The sequence below is a fragment of the Callorhinchus milii genome, unplaced genomic scaffold (genome assembly GCF_018977255.1).
Source record: "Callorhinchus milii isolate IMCB2004 unplaced genomic scaffold, IMCB_Cmil_1.0 Scaffold10, whole genome shotgun sequence".
Classification (NCBI taxonomy): domain Eukaryota; kingdom Metazoa; phylum Chordata; class Chondrichthyes; order Chimaeriformes; family Callorhinchidae; genus Callorhinchus; species Callorhinchus milii.
In genome coordinates, this window is record NW_024704751.1 from 5,188,926 (window position 1) to 5,211,740 (window position 22,815).

The window sequence follows — 22,815 nt, forward strand, 5'->3', positions numbered from 1 at the left end:
CCCTTCTCTCTTCACACTCCTCCCTCCCTCCCTCCTCCGCTCTGTGTGTGTTCAATGGACGAAAACTGCGGCCCTGAGCAGCTTTCGGCTCTTTCCCTCGCCAATGGAGGAGACGCCGCCCAGCACGCCGGGGACTTCATCACCAGAGTAAGCGATGCCTCAGAGAGCGAGAAGAAGAAGAAAAAGAAGAAGAAGAAAGCAGGTCAGAGACCGAGAAATAATAACCTGATTTATACGTGGGCGCCCGCGCCCGCCCGCCCGCGCGCGCGTGTGTGTGTGTACAATACATATATATCCCGAAGGAAGGCAGAGGGAAGGAAGGAAGGAAAGAAAGAGCGGGAGAGAGAAAGAGAGAGAGAGAGAAAGAGAAAGAGAAAGAAAGAAAGCGGGGAAGAGGCAGGCAATGGTGACCTTGGCTTCCATGATTTGTTGGCCGTCTCTAGGCCTCGGGGGTTAGGTGACGAGAGAGAGAGAGAGAGAGTGAGTTGAGTGTGTGTATGTATGTGTGTGTTTGTGAGGTAATTTTTTTTTAATCTCCTCAACTCCGAGCTGCCGCCGGTCTCCCGGGCCGGGTCGGGCCTAGGCTGGGCCTTGGCCTGGGTGGGTGGGTGGGGAAGAGGAGGGAGGCGATGCCGGTGCGCTGGAATGTTCTGGCACTATTTCCTGTCCGCCATGTTGGCGGCTTGTGGAGGGGGGGGGGGGGTTCTTTTTTGGGGGAGGAGGGGGTGGGATGATTGTGGTGGGGAGAAAGCGCAGTGGCTGCAAATAATGACACGGGAGGATTTCTTGACCGAGTTATCTGCACGAGAGACACTCGCGCTCACCGAGAGAGAGAGAGAGAGAGAGAGGGGCGGTTGGCGCTCTCCCCCAGACCCGCTTCTACCTTCTCTCCCCCTCTCTCCCTCCCTCCTGTTGCTGAATAAAACACGGGTGTGTATTTCCCATCATTTCTATCACTCCCGGAAGGGGGTGAGGTTGTGTTTTTTTGTATGGGGGGGGGGGGGGGGACGCGGGAAGGGAGAGGGGGGGAGAGAGAGGGGGGGTGTCCTCGGTCATTTTTATTTTATTTCCGTGCCAGCTGTGAGCCACAAGAGGCTGGATTTGCGACCCTCTTGTCACAGCACCTTGGGGGGAGCATTGGATATTCCTCCCCAACATCTCCCCCCCCCCCTCCCTCTCCTCTCCCCCCTCTCTTCTCCCCCCCTCTCTATCTCCCCCCCTCTCTATCTCCCCCCCCCTCTATCTCCCCCTCTCTCTCCTCTCCCTCCTCCTCTATCTCCCTCCTCCTCTATCTCCCCCCCTCCTCCTCTCCTCCTCTCCCTCCCCCTCTCTCTCCTCTCCCCCTCCTCTATCTCCCCCCTCCTCTATCTCCCCCCCTCCTCCTCTCCCCCCTCTCCTCCTCTCCCTCCCCCTCTCTCCTCTCCCCCTCCTCTATCTCCCCCTCCTCTATCTCCCCCCCGCCCCTCCTCTCTCCCTCTTCCTCTCTCTGCCCTCTTCCTTCTCTTTCTGCCCCCCACCCCCTTCCCTCCCTTCCTTCTCTCTCACTTCCCCCTCTCTTTCTCTTGAGGCAGCGATTTCTGTTTCCAGATCCTTCGCTGAGTTTCTCGGTCTCTTTTTATAGAACCCTCTCAAGTCGTTTTCGTATCGTGATCCGTTTCCGTGAGTGTGTGTGTGGTTTTTTTTCCTCCCCACACCCCCCCCCCCCAAAAAAAAGAGGGGGGGGGGGGGAGAGAAAAAAAAATCGCTCGACTTGAGTGAAAGATGTAATTTCACGCCTTTTTATATCATGAAACGTATTTTTTTTTAAAAAAAGAAAAAGTCATTCGGTTTAGGCCGCCGCTCACTATTTGGCAGGTGTGGTGTGTGCCACAGAGCGTTTGCTTGCAACGTGGGAAGGTCTGTAATAAGGGCGGGGAAGGGTCTGGCCTCAATCGGGAGAATCGGGCTGCACCGTACATTAACCTCTTAAACTCAGACTGGTTTAAGGTAAAAGGGCCGCCCCGTGATAAACATTTGACTAATATTTGCAGAGAGAAAAAAAATACGTCTTGCGAAAGCTTTTGTGGAGCACAGCCACTTTTTTTTAAAAAAAAAGAGAGAGAAAATTAAGCCGGCCTCAGTCAAGGCCTACTAAAGAAATGCATGCACAGGAGATAAGTAAAATTGCGTAAGTACTCAGGCTGTAAACCAATCATTTTTATTTCTTTTTTTTAAAAAAAAAGTTTTGCTGCGTTTAAATATTTTAAGCGTTTCTGTTTACGGGGCTTGCGTTTATAGATCACATTTGAAGTGAAACTACTGTTTTCAATTCATCCATTGACAGGTTGTAGCGAAGGATTCGTGTGTGTTGCATTATTAAGCCCAATTTCAAATTACATTTTCAAATGCACTTTTTGAACAGGAGGTGGATCTAAATATTTTGGAACTTGTAAACAGATTAGGTGCTTTCATGTGTATTATAACGCTCCATTGAAACATTTTGATGCAAATAAATTATTATATGAGGTGACTAATACACAATCAACATTGAATACTGTATTTAGTAATATTTCTATACTTCTTTCTTATGTACATAACGAATGTGGGCATCACCTTTAATGAACATAGACAATAGTTAGATTACTTGCTCTCGTACTAGGCTGAGTTAAAATAGCATTTGCTGGACTGTGGGCCTAGAATCTTGGTTCCAACAATGGATGGAGGCAAGGACAACGTTGCAGTAATGAGTCATCATTCTGGTATTCATATTTGCCTCGAGAGAAACAGCAGATCAGACTCATTTAAAACTGGTAAACCAATGTTGGGATTCTCTTTCCTTTTCACTATTCTTCCCTGTTCCCTGCCTGTATGAAGCTTCCAGCCGGAAGGTGAGAAGTATTCTCCTGAGTGGAGTCAATGCTGAATCCATTTGATCCAAACTTGATAGTGTAATGGAGGTTTAATGCATTAGCTTCAATTTATCCAGGTTATATGTAAGGATCAAAATGAAACCTCACTGCCAGCCAGTGAAGTAAACTTAGGATTTAAGGATATTGTTTTCGTTGTTTGTATTACCATTCAATGGTTAACTTTTTGAATGGAGGAACATTGTAGAAATATATGACCTAGAAGGCAACATTCCACTAAGTCACACCCAAGTAGCTAAGGAAAGCAGAGTTATCACAACTGGAAGTCCTTCAAGGGGCTGGCTTGATGAGTTGAATTCTTTTTCCTGTTTCTACGGAAAGGTTCTGCAACCTTGTTTTAGAAGTTCTTTCATGAATTGCACTGGTGATTGTTTCTAAATGCAAAATATATCTTTAATAATACAGCTAGTAATTCATGAACAACCATTTACATAGTGGTAGGAGGACATCTCAAAGCACTTCACGCAACTGACTGGGAGCTCAAGTTAGCCAGGGTAGGTGAAAAATGGGCAAACCCATGATCGAAGAGGGAAGTTTGAAGGTTGAGAGAGAGGGTATAAGGTGGAGGAACTCTGGGATAAAGGATGAGAGAGCCTGGGATACAATGGCTGATGGCATGCTCACCAATGGAATGGTAGGTGGAGTACGTAAAGCAGATCAGTGTTTGCTGAGTGAAGGGAGTGGCTTGGGCAGTGGGGTTTCAGGAGGTCGCAGAGATAGGGTGGGGTGAGACTACAGCCACTTGAAAGTGAGGACAAGAATCGTGAACTTGATTCACTGGGAGATGGGGAGCCAGTGGAGGCAAGGATGGGTGGGGGGGGAGATTGTGGAACCTGATGTGGGAGAGGCTGCAAAGTTCTGAGAGGCCTGCAGCTTGTGCAGAGAAGAGCAGGGTTTTTCAGTAGTCGAGCTGATGTTGTTGAGAAAGTGAGAAAAGGCAGAGCAAATGAGAGCCAGGATGCAAGGGTAGTTGGCGGGGTGAGGATTGAACTGTTGGATGTCTATTGAAGGTACCAGGCAGCTAGTCTGCTAATGTTTAAATTCTGTTTTTATCGAAGGTGATTTGCAAGTACATTAGAACACTATTAATGTCCCAGATGAAACATCACACGTAGGGTTTAGGCCTTATTGGGTTTAAAAAATCTTACTAGAGAATATTTTTTGGGGTGGGGCAATTCTCTGTGGAGAACATGCCAGGCGTAAAGTCTTGTGTGGAATAGAGGTATTCAGGAAATACAATTCAGTGGGGTTCTCTTTGCACCTCCATTGATATTTTATTTTGCCTTTTCACAAGGCTGGTCCTGACAGCACTGTGCAATGAATTTTTTGCAGGAGTTTAGAGAAAGAAGGAAACTTTCAATGCCACTTGTTACTGGGACGCAGGTGAAAGAATAATAATAAATCCTTTTGGGGTGGGCACGCAAAAATAAATACTGTTGTACTGTTTAGCCTTTGGGCTAAATTAATATAGTTTTAATCTTGCATTTTTTTCATGCAGTTAAAGCTCTGATTTCTATTGTAGTGTTTTGAGATAATTAGGAAAACAAACCTTCACAGGCTTTAAAAATCTCTTGAACGACAAGCTGATCACAGCGACAAATTGGCAATGACTTCTAGCAAATGTTTAAAGCTGTGCTGTACAGAGAAGTTGTTCTCGGTAAACCTTGTTTACACCAATATCTAGACATTTAATATGGAGATAGTGAACAAAAAGGTCTCTGCTTTTTGTCTGCTGGTTGTCAGTTATCGCAGTTGTGCCATTGACAGAGAAACTTCTCATCCATCCCTCACAATTCCGGTATCGTTGACGGATTTATAAGTATTGGATATGGTCCAAGATGGAGTATTTGATGGAGTCCCAAATACAGTTTAGGAAAGTCGAGGTAAGGTCCATAAATAGTAAAAGATTTTGGTTATGCTTTTTTAAAAATCCTGTGCAGAAAACTGAAGTGCTTTGAGGTGTTTCTGTGTGACAGGTACTATTATCAAATTAAGCATTATTACAATGAACTGTTTCTGCGTTTTAAAGTTCACACAACTTGCTCAAGCTGGCAAGGGGAGGTGAAAAGTGGGCAAAACCATGATCGAAGAGGGAAGTTTGAAGGTTGAGAGGGAGGGTACAAGGGAGGGAGGGTAAAGGCCTTTACATTAAACAATTCTGAGTTTCTACTTTCAGCATTCAAAACAATAAATCCTTGCAATTGGTTGGATTTCACTGTAAAGTGTAGTAACTGTATTCGTAGGCAAACATGCCAGCCATTTTACAGACATCAGTGTATCATTTAATATCTGAAGGATTATTGGGAAGGACACTGGGAGAAAAGCATTTTAAATAGTCACTTGGGATCATTAACAGCCATCTGAATAGGCAGACAGACTTGGTTTTATGTCTCATTTAAAGGACAGCACCTCTTGTAGCATTACATTGGAGTGTTAACCTAGGCTATGAGCTTAAGTCCTGACACGGGCATTTGAATCCATGACGACCTGATTTGGAGCCATGAGTGCTATCAACTGAGCCAGGCTGACAACTATCAAGCATTCTAAGTTCAGGAGTGGGATAGAGTCTGTCCCAATTTCAATACAGTCCCTCTCCTCCTCCTTCCCCCACTAGTATGAATTATTTTCCATTTAATGTGGGCTGTGGCCTTCTTTAGCAAGACTCCAAAATGGTTGTCCACTTTGTTCTTTAAATGTACACCCATTAAGGAGAAGGACTGAGACTGCCCATATAATCAAATGGAGAAACCAAGTCATCTTGTTAAACACAGCTTCTGTGCTTAGTTTATACTGTGGATTGCAAATCACTTTGTCATGAAAGGCATACTATAAATTGAAGCTGAATACTGTGAAAGCTGCTGAAACCACTTGAGATAGTTTTGGAAGCACATTTAAGTTATCTGCATCCAGTACAATTTTTTTCTGGATGCATTTGAACCATAGAGGTGCAGATGTTTTTGTAGTCTGTTTTTGTACCATTTGGGTTCATGGGATTTTTTAAAATATTAAAGAATTGGTCTAAAAATGGTTAATGCCTGAGTTCTGAGAATATGAGTAGTTATGCACGTGCAGAACTTTTTTTATCCCCTCTTCAATGCAATTAAGAGCAGGAAGTATAAAGCAGATTTTCCTGCTCCTAATCATTTTATTGCTGGAAATGTTCTTGCTTTTCTAATAGAAGTTATTCAGATAAGGAGGACCTAGATTTCTTAAAGGAGTTGAAGGGTCAAGACTTAAGTGGCAAAATTGCTAATATGTTGCTATATTTTATCAGCAAAAATAGACAGCTGACTAGTTTCCCTTTTCTATGTTTAATGAACATAATTGGGGCTAATTAATAGTTTAAATAAAAAGCTTGTTCTTAGCCAAAATTCTCCAGTAGGGGTCCTTTTGCACAGCTCATTTAGAAAGATTGGCCAATGTAACCCCCTCCTTATTTTAGAAGTCAGTTGGCATTTTCCTGATTTGCCAAGACCACTAGTGCTTTTGTTGTTTTTAATCTTATCCCATTATCTATAATTTAAATCATGATTTCATAATCCCAGTATATATTTGAATAATATCAGCGATTTTACATATGCCAGTAAAGCTTTACAATTTATGCTACGTTTCTGATTACTTTCTTATTACTGTAATAATTGTCCGTTATAATAACAAATTGTGTTTATATAGCACCTGACATGCGCTGCAGAGTTCTGGATAATCTGCAGTTTGGGGAAGGAAGAGTTGGGAAGTCCAGCCAGGTGTAATGAAAGGATGGATTGAGGGTCTCAGCAGACTGAGGGGAGATCCCGACAGTAGCAGAGGTGAAGGCAAACGGGTCATGGCAGGATGTGGGGTTTAAAGGACAGTTGACGTTCAAACAAGACACCGAGGTTCCGTACTGGCTCTGTGAGATGGAAAGTGCATCCATGAATAGTGATGCTGTCAGCTATTCAGGCACTGACGGGAGCCAAGCAGTAGTAGGGCCTCAGTCTTGTTGACATTCAACTGGAAAAAATTGGCTCTCATCCAGGACTTGATGTCTGACAAACGCTCAGCAGTGGTCCTGGAGTTGAGGGTAGAAGCAGAGAGATTGATGTGGGTATGATCTGTATCCACGTGGAAGTTAGCCCCATGCCTGCGGATGATGTCCCCTTGCAGGAGCAAGTCGATATTGAGAGGACACAGGGCAGAGGCCTGGGGGATACCGCATGTGATTGTGCGAGGGATGGAGAGAAGCTGTTGATAGAAACAAAGTGGGAAAGGTGGGAACAGAACTAGGTAAGGACAGAACCATGAAGGTGGAGCTGAGAGGAGAGGTGATGGAGAATAGAGTGGTCGAAGGTGTCGAAAGTGGCAGAGAGATCGGGGAGGATGAGGAGACAGAGCTCTGATTACAAATGGACAGAATGTCATAACGTTCAATTTCAGTGGACGGTGGTGGGGGAGAAGGAGAGGCACATCTGAGTCATAGTATTTGCAAATTACCTACTTTTTATGCGCCCCGCTTTGTCTAACTTGTGCACCAGTCTGCAGTACTTGCAGTGTAGGTTACAGGAAGGAGAAAGGTGTCTCTCACTACTTAATTTCCTTCCACTCCATGTGCAAGTACCAGGCCTGCTGGGAACCAGCCTTGCCGTATGAGTTGTCACAACAGTATGCTCACTTTCAACAGCTCTGTTCCATGTTGCATTGCAGTGCAGATGAGCTGCTGTCGAGCCTTTTACATTTTTGCCTATTAGAGGAAATCAATAAAATAAATTCCCCCAATTAGAAGTCAGCTGAGGTCTGTGATTTGAAAACTGATGAGTCCAGGTGTTTTTAGGAGCTCTGACAGTCTTGCTAACAACAAATGGAATGCCTGGAATTCACAATATGAAAGATGAAACGCGAGGTAATAATCTATTCGATTACCTCACGTTTTTCATTGAATCTTCTACCAAAGATCCTCTTATAGCCAGCAACCCCTCGGGCATGATGTGTCTTCAATTTCAATTTTCTCTTCTCAGCCTAACGAACTTGGACTCTTGTGTATTGTACTTTTGAAAACTGCTTGTATTTTCAGCATTGCTTACCTACTCTAGGTTGACAACTGTAGCTGCTGACAATTTGCACGCTATCATATTGCTTACATGCTTCAAACAAGTGCGTTGGTATTGGACGGTTTTAAAAATGATCTCGCAGGATATTCTGTAACTATTTCAAGGAACTGGTATTTAAAACTGAAAGCACTGCTGTTGACACGTCACTACTTTAAACATAAATATTTGGTCAGATGGCCTCCTCAATATTCTCGTGAGAAGAATAAATTCCAAGTTTGTGGGACATGTTGCAGAATGTTGATTTTGCCCGTTCTGTTTAGATGCCCACTCTTAAATTCCGTTTAATTGCACAGCATGCTTGATAACAAAACGTTAGATTGGATAAATTAAAGTAAGCTGTGAAATGTCTTGAATTAATTGAGAACTAATTGTTGTCTCGTTTTATTAGGTTTTGAGGAATTAAATGGTGATGCTGGATCGGAAGACGAGGTTGAGTCTGCAGCAAGCCAAGAAATTGAAGAGTTGAACTTGGTTTCTTGCAGTGCAGCTAATGGCAGGAAGCAATTTTTAGACACTAATTTCAACCCCAGATACACAGCAAAAGCTATTGCACACAGCAGAGTGAGCACCAAAACAAAGAATTATAATCAGAAAAACAGTATGGACAAAAAGAATGACAAAGCCTTTGAAAATAAGTCTAGGGATAGTAGAGGTATTGAGAAAAAAGATGCATTGTCTTTTCTCAACGGTGTTATAACGAACAACTCTGGTTACATTACAAATGGATTTTCTGTCAAGGCTTCAGCAGATAATGATGGTAGTGGTTCTGAGAGTGGGTACACCACAACGAAAAAGCGCAAAGGCAGAAGGAATAGCGACAAAGGTGCTGAGAACTTGAATCTATTTCAAGACAAAACCATGCATCACGAGGGGAATCCAATAGCTCCGCAGCAAGATCTTGAGAATATGAAATTTGAGGCAACTGAACACAAGGCAAATCGTTTGGAAAATACTAAACCTAGTGGCCGGTATGAACCTGTAACAGTTAGTGTGACTGGAGCTCGTGGAAAGGCAGGAATTGGTGACACTCAGCGAAAAAACTCTGATGGAAAACTTAGTTGTAGTAAAAAGTACGAAGAACGACCTAAATCAAAGGCAGCATCTGTAACTTCAAAGGAAGACTCTTGGACCCTCTTTAAACCACCTCCAGTCTTCCCGGTAGACAACAGTAGTGCAAAAACTGTTCCCAAGATTAGTTATGCAAGTAAAGTTAAAGAGAACCTCAACAAATCACCCCCAAATCAGTCGGCTGTGGACACTCAGGCACTAGCTTCAGGTCGATTGTCGCAGGTTCCCATGTCTGCTGTGAAAGCTGTCACCTCATCTAGCTTTTCCAATGGTTTGGCTTCTGGAGTGACTGATGGGAATATTGGTGCTTCAGGAGTCCAGACAGTTACTGCTGCTAATACTGTAGTGCATGTCTCATCTGGGAGTGAAACTTTGTTGTCCTCTGATGGCTTGGACCAAGTGACTGCAGAACAGAAAAAGCAGGGTCTCTTTGTCTACCCTTCAAATATGCAATCGGTGCTACCCAGCACAGCACAGGCGGAGCTGCCATCCCAGACAACCCAGCAGAACCTGGGGGATATTTTCCAGAACCAGTGGGGGTTATCTTTCATAAATGAGCCAAGTGCTGGCCCTGAGCTAGCCACTGTAAGATCTGTGGATAACCCACCTTTGGAGGTGACCTTTCAAGCTGAATGTGCTGCCACTTTGGTTTCACAGTGTGCTGAACTGTTGTCCCCGGGATCTGAAATTCCTATGTTTCCAAAGGCTTATGAACTCGACAAACGGACTAGCCCTCAGGTTCTCAGCAGCGTCGTGAAGACTGGCATGGTGGACTGCTGGTGTTTCTGCTGAGGGGGTGGCCCTGTCCGTGGAGCCCCATGTTACCGAACTGCAAAAGGTGGCTGCTTCAAGCCAAGGTGCAATAGTTTTTGTCCCTAAGGACTTTGGGAATGAAACACCACAACGGGCCTCTCCTACCAATCCTTTGGTGCCGTCAGCCAAAGAACACACAAGGTACCACAGAGGCTTTGACAGAAAAGACAGCTTGGGTTCATTTGACTTGAAGTCTGCTGTTATGTATCACACTAAAGGTAATATTTTAATGAAGTGCGTGTTCTCAAAATAAATTTGAGCATCACGAACTGCATCTTTTTTCTAAGGGTTTGAGTATGTTGCAAATAAGACTTTGAAAATAAAATAATCTGATATAATGTTGCAAATAAGACTGAAAATAAAATAACCTGATATAATTTCGAAAGGGATACTCGGGCCCAAAATATTGTCAGCTGAAAAGCTTCTTTGTTCTTTTCCCCTCTACCCATTTAGAATGTGGTTTGAATTCAATACCAAAATCGGTATTGGTTTTGGCCCATTGACTGGGAATCTAATCTATCCCTCAGATTTACTGAACCTGTGTGTAAACTGTGTGTAAAATTGGGTTAGAGATTCAGCTTCCCACATCCGATCCCTGACCAGGACCACTTTTCTCCGTCACATTGCCCACCGCCGACCATATCTCACTCCCAAAGCAGATGAAATCCTCATTCATGCATTCGTCACCTTGTGCCTTGATTTTGCCAGTGCCCTCCACGCTGGTTTCCCCAACTCCACTTTTCACAAAATCCAATTAATTCAAGACTCCGCCACGCATATACTCACCCGTACCAAACTCCAAACCCCTTTCACATCAGTCCTTGCCAGGCACCACTGGCTCCCTATTATAGAACGGGTCAAATTCAAGATCCTCACGCTCATCTACAAATTACTTTGTGCCCTGGCAGCTCCCTACCTCTTCAACCTGCTTACTCTCCATTCCACTACCCACCCCCTCTGCTCGGCTATGGCCTCCTGCTTGTCCCTCGTCCCCTCGACTCGTTGGCAGCCATACTCTCAGTTGCTACACCATGAAACTTCGTCACTCTCTCCCTCAATCTCTGCCTTGCCTCCTCCATTTTCAGTTCACGCCTGAAAAACCTTTCTCTTCAACTTTGCCTAGAGTGGTCTACCCTGGCTCGGAGTCAGGCTCCACCTCAGTTAAGCACTCCAAGATGCTATCCTGTGTGAAGTTTGCTGTATAAATGCAAGTTGTTGTTATTGGTCAAATTTTAAGAACTGGAGTATACCTTTCTCTGTATATAGAGGAAGCTGCCCTACATTTGCGTTAATGAGTCTAATCATTTTCTTATCCATTTATATGCACTTTTAGCGGAAGTCACTGGTGAGTAATCAGGAAGAAACAGCTAATTTATTGCTCTGAGGTGAAGGTGTCATTTGGTACTCCAGCTAATTTGTGCACAGGCCAGGTTTCAAAGCTTGGATCTGATTTATATGGCTCAGGATTGTGTTGTGCACTCACTTACCACTTTAGCTGTTGGAGTATATTGTAACACAAAAGGAAAGTTGACCCCTTTTTCAGTACATGTTTGACATAGTCGAGACTCCAAACTATGAAGCAAAGAAACTGGGTAAATGAAAGTTACACATGAAAATGGGGTTGTAGTATATGCATTTGAGGAAACACAATTGTGGGCAGTTAAATATTTTAACTTATGTAATCCCGAACTTGTAGGTGGTTAATAATTGGTCCAACTGACTAATTTTAAGCATCAAAGGTGTAAATTCAGCCAAAATTTGTTCTTTAAAAACCGATAGTCTTCAATGACATCTTTAAATTCAAAAATGCCATGTTACTATTTTCCATGTGCATGTTAGGGTTTCATAGGCAATGAAATTGACCCATAGAATCAAATGTCATTTGTGGCTTTGGCTTTAGAAATACTGTGGATACTGTCTGGAGCTAGAAGAAGAGGACAAATCGCTGATAACAATCCCTTCTATTTCACGTTACGAGGACGTCTCAAAGCAATTTATTGCAAAGTGTTGTGACTATTTTCTTAGGTGTCTGTGGCAGCCAATTTGCATAACCATGTTTATAGTTCTGTGTAGTGGGCAGCAAAAGAGTTTTTGCAATTTAGCAATTAATTTTAGAGTACCTCAGACATTGTGTTGCACTGTCCAATAAAGCAGAATCTAATTAACCTCTTGCTTTAGAAGATTTCAGCGACCGACGACACAATTTGTAATTAGCTGTTTACCGTGCTTTTCCTAGGTGATACAGAAGGCGACGGCACTTACATATAACCCGAGTATTTAAAGCCATGTATTGTTTACAGTTGCACATTTGGAAAAAAATTCTCCTTTTCTTTCCATTTCTCCTTTTGTAAATGCACTGCTTCGTGGCTGGGGTACCATGTGAAAGATGCCTGCTGTTGGCTAACTATTTGTGTTTGCTAACTATTTTATTTGAGTATCAAATTTGAACCCAATCTATTTTTCCTGCAATGTTCACATTTGGCCAGTGAGGGGCATTGATTGAGATCAGCAGCATAAACCCGTGACATACTTTTCCCTCCATAACCGAGGAGGTACCAAAGCTAATTTTTAGTTCTCCCAACTACAGCCTTTGCTTTAAAAAGATTACTGTGCAGATCTCTCTTGTGACATCTTTGTCTGTTTGTGCTACAGTAGATTCCTCCCTCATCCAGAACTCTGCAGCCAGTGTCCTCTCCTGCACCAGGCTCCGTGACCCTATCACTTCCATCCTCGCCCGACTCCACTGGCTTCCCATCACGCAGAGGATACAGTTCAAGATCCTGGTCCTCGCCTTCAAAGTCCTCTGTGGCCTTGTTTCCCCCCACCTCTGCGACCTCCTAACCCCCTACCATCCTGCCCACTCCCTCCATTCAGTGGGCTACAGCCTGCTTCACGTCCCCTACCTCGCCTGCCCCACCATAGGCGGGCGGGCCTTCTGCCACTCTGCCCCCACCGTCTGGTACTCCATCCCACAGTCCCTCCACCTCACTCACTCCCTCGCCCTCTCCCTTGCCTCCTTCAAGACCCATCGACCGTGCATTCGATCACCCTACTTCCCCTGCCCTCCACCCTTCCCAATCCCGACTCCCAGCTCGGGTCCAAAACACTGACTGCCCAGCCCCCTGGGACGGCCTCCTGATGTGAAAGGCGCTATACAAATGTAATTTTGTTGTTGTGGTAGCGAGTACCTACCAGTCCATTGTTAGAGCTTGGAAAATGTTTAAACACTTTGTGCATGGGTACTTGTGTTGAAAGCTGGAAATTGCAGTCTACAATGGCATACTTCAGAGGCACTGGTTCAGCACCTGAACTTGTGTGGGAACATAGGACAGATAGGGTAAAACGTATTTCTTAATCGCATATTATCAAATTTGTTTAATGGTAAGCAGAATATTACGTCCATCTCCCTTCCTTCCCCCAAACCCCCGCCCAATGTCTAGTCTTGACGTTGCACTTAAAATTACTCTTCCATCTATTGGATCAGCACCAAAAATAGATTTAATATGGCTGCTAACTTTATTTTTAGTCCCTTGAATGCTTCTAAGAAGAAATAACTGACAGATGTAACACCAGCTGTATTTATGCACTTACTCTGCCTTTTTAATGCTGCTCTTATATTGCACATTTGATGAACGGTGCAATGTTGGCAGCCATAGTAGCTCAGGAGCTTTCCCCGTGGGCTATTTGAAAAATCTGAGGCTGGCTGTTGCATAATGTTTTTTAATATACATTAAAAAAGATGCTGCATAATTTTGGAACCCTCACATGTGCAACATGTTGAAATCAGCTGTTTCCTTGGCCTCGTATTTCAACTATTTAAAGCGGGACGTGTAAGATGGATTTCCCATTTGCTACCCTGTAGCTTCACTCCCAGCTGCTTTAATGGGATGAGTTGCCTTTTTTTTAAAATCTTGTTGCTCTAAAAATCTTCAAATGGAACGTGGCACTGAATTGATCAAGAGCAGCATGGGCCAGAGTTGACCCAATTCTGGTTGTTTCTATACATGGCTATTTAATGATTCATAGGACGACAGGAAATGCAGCACGCTTTTTTAATACTGTACGCTGGCTCTGCTGATGACTTAGCAAAGACACGAGTGGGCTGCGTTAGTTAATCTTAGCCAAGCCGAGAGTGGGGCTGCTCAATGTCCCTGTACTAGGGAAGGGTAAGATCAGCTAGGGGTCTGCCTGTCTCTAATTGATATGCAGTGACCCCCTTCTTGAAATTGCATTGGGTAAGGTCATGCTTCATTTGGATTATGATGCTTCCTATGAATGAACATACTGCAGACACTGGGTCTTCAAACTTGATTGAGAGTTGGCGTTAGGGAGGGTGGTCATTGCTGAGTGAATCATACTTCGGGATTGCTTTCAGGATTGAGATAATAATAATGATAATCCTTGCATCTGATAGAGCACCTTATCACGTCTTTGAGACGTCTGAGGTGGGTGGGGAAGAGCTATGGTGATAGATGTTTCGATACATTTATAGCCTTTAATTAGAAGTGGTGCTATGACTTGCAATTTTTAAAGCCTGCTAAGTATTAGTGATAGAAATCCATGTTTAAAAATAGTCTATGAAGCAATTTTTAATGCGTGAGCCTAGGCGATTGGTGTCAGCAAGCTATTTTACTGGCAAAGCCCTCACAGCCAAGTCTGATCTCGTTTATACCTGACACTTTCCAACAACAAGGATCGCTGAACGTAGACATGAACAGGATTCCTGGCTGACATTTCCTTTGCCCTTTAGTACAGGGGTAATAAGGCCTGGTGTAGTGTTCTCTCTCTCTCTCTCTCTCCCTCCCCCACCCAACTGCTACCCTGACCTGCATTTTACAACGTTTTGGGTTTACAAAAAAATTTGACATTTGTACTTTTTGCTTTTTGAAAGATTCCCTCTTTACTGCAAATCAGTTAATGAAGATTTATTATTTTGGTCTGAAAGAATAAAGGCTCATTAACTACTAAATGGTGCATATCTAGCTCACAGGTCACTTGGCAAGCTTGGAAGAAATATTTTTAAACCTCGTGTTCAATTTTTTTTAAAAGATAGTAGAAAGTTAGATAGCCTTGGGTTTTCAGACTTAACTGTTCAGTCGGTGTACACTTAGCTCAATATCTTGCATAAAGTATTTTAAGAACTTGGCAGCAACCTTTATCAAACCTAAAGCAGACCTTTTAGTTGATAGAGTTGCTGTAGCACTAATAATGCAGATACAAAAACAATGAACAAGGCTATTAAAGATAACCTAAGTGATCAGGTATATATTTTAATTGATAGAACAGTTTACATTTTTACGTTATTGAGACATTTTGATGTACTGCAAAAAGTTCTGTTGCAGACAGGTTCATTCCTAAGTTACTTTAGAGAAGTGTTTTCCAACTAAGGTTATAAAGCCCTCAAAATCCTGCAGTTACTGCTGTAAAGTTGCACAATAATTCATAAGCATAAGTAATTGTTTCTCTAAAAAGTTCAAACTTAAAAAGGCAGCAATTTTTCCCTTTACCTAATGGATGGATGTTAGCAGTTTTGTTTTGCTTCAGCAATGCTATAGAATCCAGCATCAGAGCATTTGCACAGTGAAATAGCGAGCAGTAAAAAAGAGACAAAATGGCACAAAACAGTGGATGGAACTAAGTGAGACGATAAGGAAGAACTGAATTATTTAGCAGCTTTGGTTACCAATGTGAAAATAGTTTTCATTGTTTACAATTTATTCCAATACAGCATTCATTCCTGAATGGCTGTCGCTCTGTATTCTGGCCCCACTAAACTCTTTCACGTTTTTTTTTCCTTCCCATCTGTTCTTTCTGTTTAGGGTATTGTCTCACTCTTTCAGTCGTCTACTCTTCTCTCCGCTTCAGTTACAGTTTTCATTCACTTACTTTCAGTTTCAATTCTCTTTATTCCTATGTATGTTTCACAATGATCTGGACTTGCACTAATTTGGGGTTATTGACCTGTAGTTCAAATCTATTGTTTGCCAGATCTATGAATGAAAAGTAAAGTAAATGAGGTGTGTAACTAAAATCCCTATTTGTTACAACGTCACAGCCTGCTTTATTCTGTCTGGTTTGTTAAAGAACAATTGGTGATACGATAACTAAAATAGGCATGATGCATTTTGGTTAGGCAGTGTTTTGATTAGTCGCTCTGTGGGTCCATTGAGAGAAAGGACGGAGAATGATTCAATTCTATCTCCATGAACCAGCGACTTCCTAATTGCAACTGAACTGCTGTGGGGTGGCATTAAGTAAAGATAAAGATTGCCTTCTGGTAACTAGCTATGGAGGTTTGGGATAAGATTGACCAACTGACCACAGACCAGGTGAGACCTTCATATTAAAAAAAATGTGGTCACTCAATCCACAGCTGTTTGTAGGACACTGCTGTGCGCAATCGGCTGCTGTGGTTTTCCCACAAAACACCCAATGACTTCACTTTACTGTATATCACAATGACATGATAAGGCACTATATCAAATGCAAGGATTATTATTAAAAGGAGATAGAACATTCTTATTGATTTTGTTACTTTTGTAGAAAACAAGAAACAACAAGATTGCATTTATAGAGCGCCTTTCACGTCGGGAGGACGTCCCAAGGCGCTGGACAGTTGGGTCGGGAAAGCATTTACTCTGGAAGTTTAAGGCGCTTGTGAGGAGGTAGTGGTTGTGTTAAAAAAAAAACATATTATAAGCTCTTTGAGATGTCCTAATGTGAAAGGCAATGTACAAATTTAAATTGTATGTAATAATTAATGGTTACGTAAACCCCTTTTTTGTAAATTAGTTAATGGGAGCTAGTTTTGAGTATTTGATTAAAATGTAACTGACATTGCAACAGGAACTCCTTATGCTGCTTTTTCGAATTGTCTTTAAACCCTTGCAGTTGGATGTAGTCGGATGTTATAAGCCCAATTAGAATGGTTTATATCTTATTGAAGTTGTATCTTTGTTCATGGATGTTAAACTTATTTTGGAAAGGCTTGTAAGCAGTTAACTCAGTATTAGTAATTTTTTTAATGGTTTGATATTTACTTCAATCCAACTTCTCTTTACATATATATTAAACTGGCTCCGGCCTTGTTTGTCTCTTGTGCCCTCCTTTCCACCATCAGTCTCCACACTTTCAGGCACTATCCTACGTCGGGGCATTATATAAATTCAAGTTGATACATGTGGGAAATTATTCTGAAACTTTTTCCCTGCAGTAAAACTTTCAGATATTAAAAACTATAAAAACAGTTTTGTTGCTTATAAATAGAAAATCCAAGTCAAGTGGTTTAGCTCAGCTTCCGTTTTTGCCAACTTGCCCTCTGCAGGAATTCCTGACTTGTTAGTCAGATATGGGGGGCTGAGGTCTTGTTGCAGCATATTTTCTCCCTTTGGGAATATTACAGTTGCTGCAGTATCAAAATTGTCGAATTCCTTACCCAACAATTGTGATTACAATTGGTGCAAGCAGTTTAAATAGTAGCCCCACTCTCGCCTTATCGGGGTAACCAGAGATGGACAATAAATGTAGTTTCTGCCAGCTTCATATACATCCCAGTGATTTAAAGAGGAAAGCGAATGACAAAAATGGTATTCAAAAAGTATGGGGCCCCAAAATAAGTACATATGATTTGATTTACAGTTTAAATATAGGTATTCATTAATTCTTTGATTTCTTTTTCAGAAATGGACTCTTTATGGAGCCTGCATAAACAAGGTAAGTGCACTCTGAATACCTGAAACTCGAAATAAAAGTAAAAATTGCACGATGAATAAGTTAAGTTAAATTTGCATAAATATCTCTATATAGTCTGCTTGTACAGTTTTCTCGCTGAAACCTGAGTGCTTAGGTTCTGATTTTGGTAAATCAATAATTGATAATTCAGATTTAGGTTGATTGGATTATCAGTGAATTATGAATGTGAATTGCACTTTTTAATTGCACTTCAAATTCTGTTTCATTCCATTTTTCTCTTGACCTCTGATTGAGGCGGTGATACATGTTGAATGCAGTTCTAATAATTATATGGTTTTACGGGTACATATTTTCTTTAAATTTTATACTGAAAGATTTCTTTTATTTTCAGATCCTTCAAGAGTAGTTACATATGATGAATCTATGGATCGTCCTGATCAATGAAGTCAGCTGAATGAACTGCCTGTTTTCATTGTTGCTGCAAGCCGCTGTCGGGGTGCTGTTATGCTCCTTTAAAATCATCATTTTAACAGTGGAACAGTTGAGGAGAATCATGAAAAATATTTTTTAAGAGCGACTGAATTTCAGACCGAGTGCATAGGGAGTCATACAGTTATTTTGGTGGACTCTGTGATTGGGTATTTAATGACCTCTGGTACAGAACTTATTACAAATGGAAAAAAAACATTAACCTGAATGCAATGATCAATGGTGGATTTTTTACCTAAATCTGGTTCTTAAGATCCTGCTGGTGTAGAGTCAGGCTCAGAATGAACCACTGAAGGGGCTGTCCCACTTCACAAAGACTGCATTTTGCTGTGAGTGCACCAAGATTCCACACGGGAAAACAGGATGATTCACAGAATTCTTTTTAAACCCAAAAAAAAGTAATGCTGGAATAATGCCTTGAAGTACAGTATGTATTTTCTGCAGTAAGGCGCTCGGCTTTTGCTGGGATTGAGATGGTCAGTTAGGCCTTGGGTGGGAGGGGCCGGGGGGGGAGGGGGGGAATTGTCTTAACTCATCACTGGGAAGAACTCAGAAATCTGAAAGTCATGGACAGCTGCGATATTAAGACAATGCGGTTCTGATTTTCACTGGTCAGAGAGACGCAATGTTCTACATGCGTAAAATGTATTGTGTGAAACTTGGTGGAGCAATTCAACTTAGGTATTTAATGTTGTACAATTCTTTCCCTCCTTAATTTTTTTTTAAAAAAATTGCCTTTGTATTAGGAACATAAACTGCACTGCTTCTGCTGTAGGGCCTTCATATTCACTGTCTTTCTCTAGTTCATTAACCATGGTTTTCAGTAGATTGTTTCCCTGTTGTGTATCTGGCCTTAAACTAGGATGAAAATGAGATTTATTTCAATTACAATGCCCACCTTTCCCTTTTTAATGCCACCTTGCTTTTTTTTTAAAGAAAAAATAACTCTTGCTTTTCATGAAGTATATGCCAGAACAATGCAACAGAGCATACAGTTTAAAAAAAATAAAATAAAAATTAGATAGTTTAGAGAGTTAAACTGTAAAATTGGATCACTCTCCTGCATTCTTTAGGCCTCTTACAGGACAATTTACGGTTTGTCTAAATTGACGGTGGTGATTTGGTTAATGAATTCTAACGCATTCTGTGTAGTCCACAGCTTTATTGCTGCTTCTAAACTCTTATTAAAAATATATTTTTAATATGGAAAACCTGCTTGGATTTTACAAATCAGCAAAGAGCTTTATGGCAATATTGGAAGTAAATAGTGTACGGACATGAACCTCTGAACATGCAGATGGTAGTAATTACACACTACAGCTTGTGTGGTAAGTAAGACTAGGTGCCAGAGTGGAGAGAGATATATTTTTTGAATGTTCCTGTGGCTTTATTCTGTGTCATGTAAATGTTCAATCTAATTTTTTTTAGTGTAACGGTGAAAAGTATGGAGCACTCTGTGCTGGACACCCCTCCTCAGACACTCGTGTTTTCTTTATTTTTTAGTTGTCCAAGCACTAGACTTGACGTAGTCCTCTTATTCGCTTAAAAAACTCAAATTCTGCAATGCCAAATACCTCTGCTTTTATTTTTAAATTGAGTGCTATTTTCTGGGGAGAAAGTGGTCAAAGACAGAAGCAGACTTTTTAGTTGGGAGTATTTTGTTTGATAAGGCTTAAAATCTCTCAAGAACGGTAGCCAGGTCAGAACATAAGGTCACCTGGCTTTTGGATACAGGATCTGTCCAGCATTGTAAACCTGAATTCTGGAAATGTACATTTGAATATGCCTTTGTGTACCCAAACGCAAATACAGGAACCACACTGTTCTTTCGAATCCTACTTGTAGAATGGCATGAAATTTCTTTGCAATTTATTTTGCCCGTCTGGTATTTTGTGCTTACAAGTACACATTATCACAAGGTTTTAACAAATAGCACCAGTAGTATTCAAGAACAGTAAACTATAAATAAAACAATTCACCATAGCAGGCAGTATTCATTTATAGATTGGAACAATTGCTTATTTTGCGTTAATGCACTTTGCCGGTAGAAATTTTTATGTGGCTAGCAACTTGAAATTTTTACTTGCAAATGTGAAACTGGATAATGTCAAACCTTGGATAGGAATAGATGTTTAATCCAGTCACGTCGTCAGTCATTGGTTTCTGGCGAAGGCTATATTACAATCCTTGATAGCAACTAGCTCTTGAGCTTGACTAACAGTTCCTCTTTCTTAGAGTAGGTAGTGGTCCAGCAGTCCAGTAAATGTTCATTAGTACTGTCGAATATTCTAGGGCCGCAGGACCACTAAGTAGGTCTGCCTAGGTTTGTTACGCTTAACCATCTGCGCTCTCTCACCCCCTCCCCTGTGTCCTCTCACAATTCTTCAATAAGCACTTAAGATTTCTTAAAACTTTTTAATCCGTTTCTATTATTTTTGGATAGGTATGTAAGTTTTAAGTACAGTTCGGTCAATTGTGACTATTCAGTACAGTGATGAATGCTAATGTGTTACTATTGTAGGTATAACATTTTCCGCCTCAAGAGTTGTTAGTACTGTAGCATAAACCAAATACAGTGTAGACTGTGGTGCCCCTTCTTCTATGAAGATAATTAAAACCTGGGAAGAGGGACTGAATGAATGTGTGTGTGCGTGATCTATACAGTATCTGGTGCATACGTCTGTTAGTATTCAGAATAAGAACTTAATTTATTTTGTGCCATGTGTTGATTTCGTTTCATCATTGAATAATGATCATCATAGAGGTCTAATTATTGCAGAATGGCACTAAGCAAGTAAAATAGCATAGGTTCTTTTAAATTGTTGCTAAGATACAAACTAATCATGGTTGAAATCTTTGATACTTATATTGTTTTTTTTAAAAAATAATTTTTTGTATTGCAATGTCAGTCCAGCTATGGGCCTTGCAGGTCAGCCTTTATTTCATTCCAGTCCCCATCTTCATGAATCCCTTTCTCCCCCACCCTGTGCCCCCCCCCCCCCCCGCCCTCCCAACACAAAGGCTGCCAGAACCTCAGGGAGTTAAGCTAGGCTGTCAACATGCGTGTGTGCTCCATATTCCCACCCATATTCATCGTAAGAAATGTATAAATCCCATGATTTCGCAATTTTTTTTTTGTTCTAGTCTGGAATGTATGGTTTACCAGGGCTTATATTAGTTTGTGGTCTTGTCTGTACATCACCATAAAGTTAAATGTATTTTTAAAAAAANTGCTTGCTATTGTTACTAATTATGTTAATTTAAAAACAAAACTTTAAAAAAAATCTTAATGTAAGTAGGGGATTGAACATCTGATCTGCAGGAACCTTTTCTGGCAGTTTGCAGCTTGTGGGACCCCCTGACTGTTTAAACCTTGGGCTATTGTTCAAGGTTTCTTTTTTTGTCAAATGACTGTTTACAGTAAAGGGTGGGGTTTGGGTTGTATGTGAATAACTAAAAGCTGCTACATTGAGTTTCTGACCAAGTGTGGGACAGTGGGGGTGGGGGGTCAGCATGAAAACATACAACAGGACGCATATGCATACAACATGGGAAGCTGAAGGCTGGAGTTTTAAGGGGCATCATTTTACAGCCCTCTTTGACACATTTTAATACAGCACTTCATAACTATTTGGTTCAGTGCATTTTATATCGCCAGAGTGAAGTTGTTGACTGGAACATGTTGCTGTGTTGAAATGCAGTATTAATCCTAACTAGTACTTGCCAGTGAAGCAAATCATTGGTTCTGCACTCCCAAAAGGAAAGCATGATCAAGTTAGTGTGCAAGTTTTTTTTTCATTTCAGGAAATGGGTCCAGTACTCTTTCCATCATCTAGCTGAATTAACTAAAATATTTCCTTGTGTTGAGTTTTTGTATGTGTCGGGGAACAGCAGCTATGTCTGTGCTTCCTGGCTTTAATTGCTAATATTCCAAGCCGTTGAACATCATTGGGGGTGACTTGCCCACTGAATAAAACGTCTCTCCTTACCAACCGGTAAAAATCTGAAGACAAAAGATTGAAAATAAATGATGTTAAAAGGGATGTTGTTCATCAGCATAAAATCAAAGGACTAGTGTAGGAAATTGGAATATTTTGCACATCTATTATAAATGCAATTAATTTGAAAGGTCTTTAAAACCAGAAGAGGGTAACAGTGTCATTTTTTTAAAAAAAAGTAGAGGTAGCTCGCTTGTTCCCAAGTCTAGGTTTGAAGGTTGTGCTTTCAGTTGTCCCTTGTATTATGGTTCTCAATTTGCGTAGAATATATTTGTTTCCATTTATTTTTAATAAGACCTAACCAGTACAATTTAGACAGCACAATCTCCTTTGTTCCTTTCTCCTTCCTTGCGGCACCTTTATTTTAGGTTGGGGATAAGAGACATTGCAGTGTGTTGTATTAAGTTTACAGTGACTACACACAGTGGCCATAAAATTAAGTGCAAATGAAAAATACTGACTAATGAATGCCCTTTTGAGGCTGAACAAAGTTTTTTTTTTAAAAAAAGTAAACAAAAATAGATTACATAATATAAAGTAGGGAATTTAGCCTGTATGTGAATGAGATTAAAAGTTGGTCCTGTTTATAGGTAGAATAAACAGCCATTTATTGTACAACTGTACATTTTGTTTATACAACTGCTCTTAGGCAAAAGTGTGGGAAGAGAGAAATGTGGCTTTTTGATTGAAATTTACGTTTTATAGCGAATAATCTGTCAACCGTTATGCTTATACTATGGGAAAGAGGAACATTGGACTGCAAAT

The 22,815-nt window shown here is 41.3% G+C and overlaps 1 protein-coding gene across 1 annotated transcript; it reads left to right on the forward strand.

Annotated features, from left to right (window-relative positions):
• The first annotated feature begins 21 nt into the window (after window positions 1-21).
• Window positions 22-21,046, forward strand: nufip2 (nuclear FMR1 interacting protein 2). The gene is given in 5 exon segments (XM_007900807.2): window positions 22-202; window positions 8,379-9,823; window positions 9,825-10,089; window positions 17,552-17,584; window positions 17,955-21,046. Coding segments are annotated over 5 exon segments (1,944 nt in total). The 5' UTR covers window positions 22-54; the 3' UTR covers window positions 18,008-21,046.
• The last annotated feature ends 1,769 nt before the right edge of the window (window positions 21,047-22,815 follow it).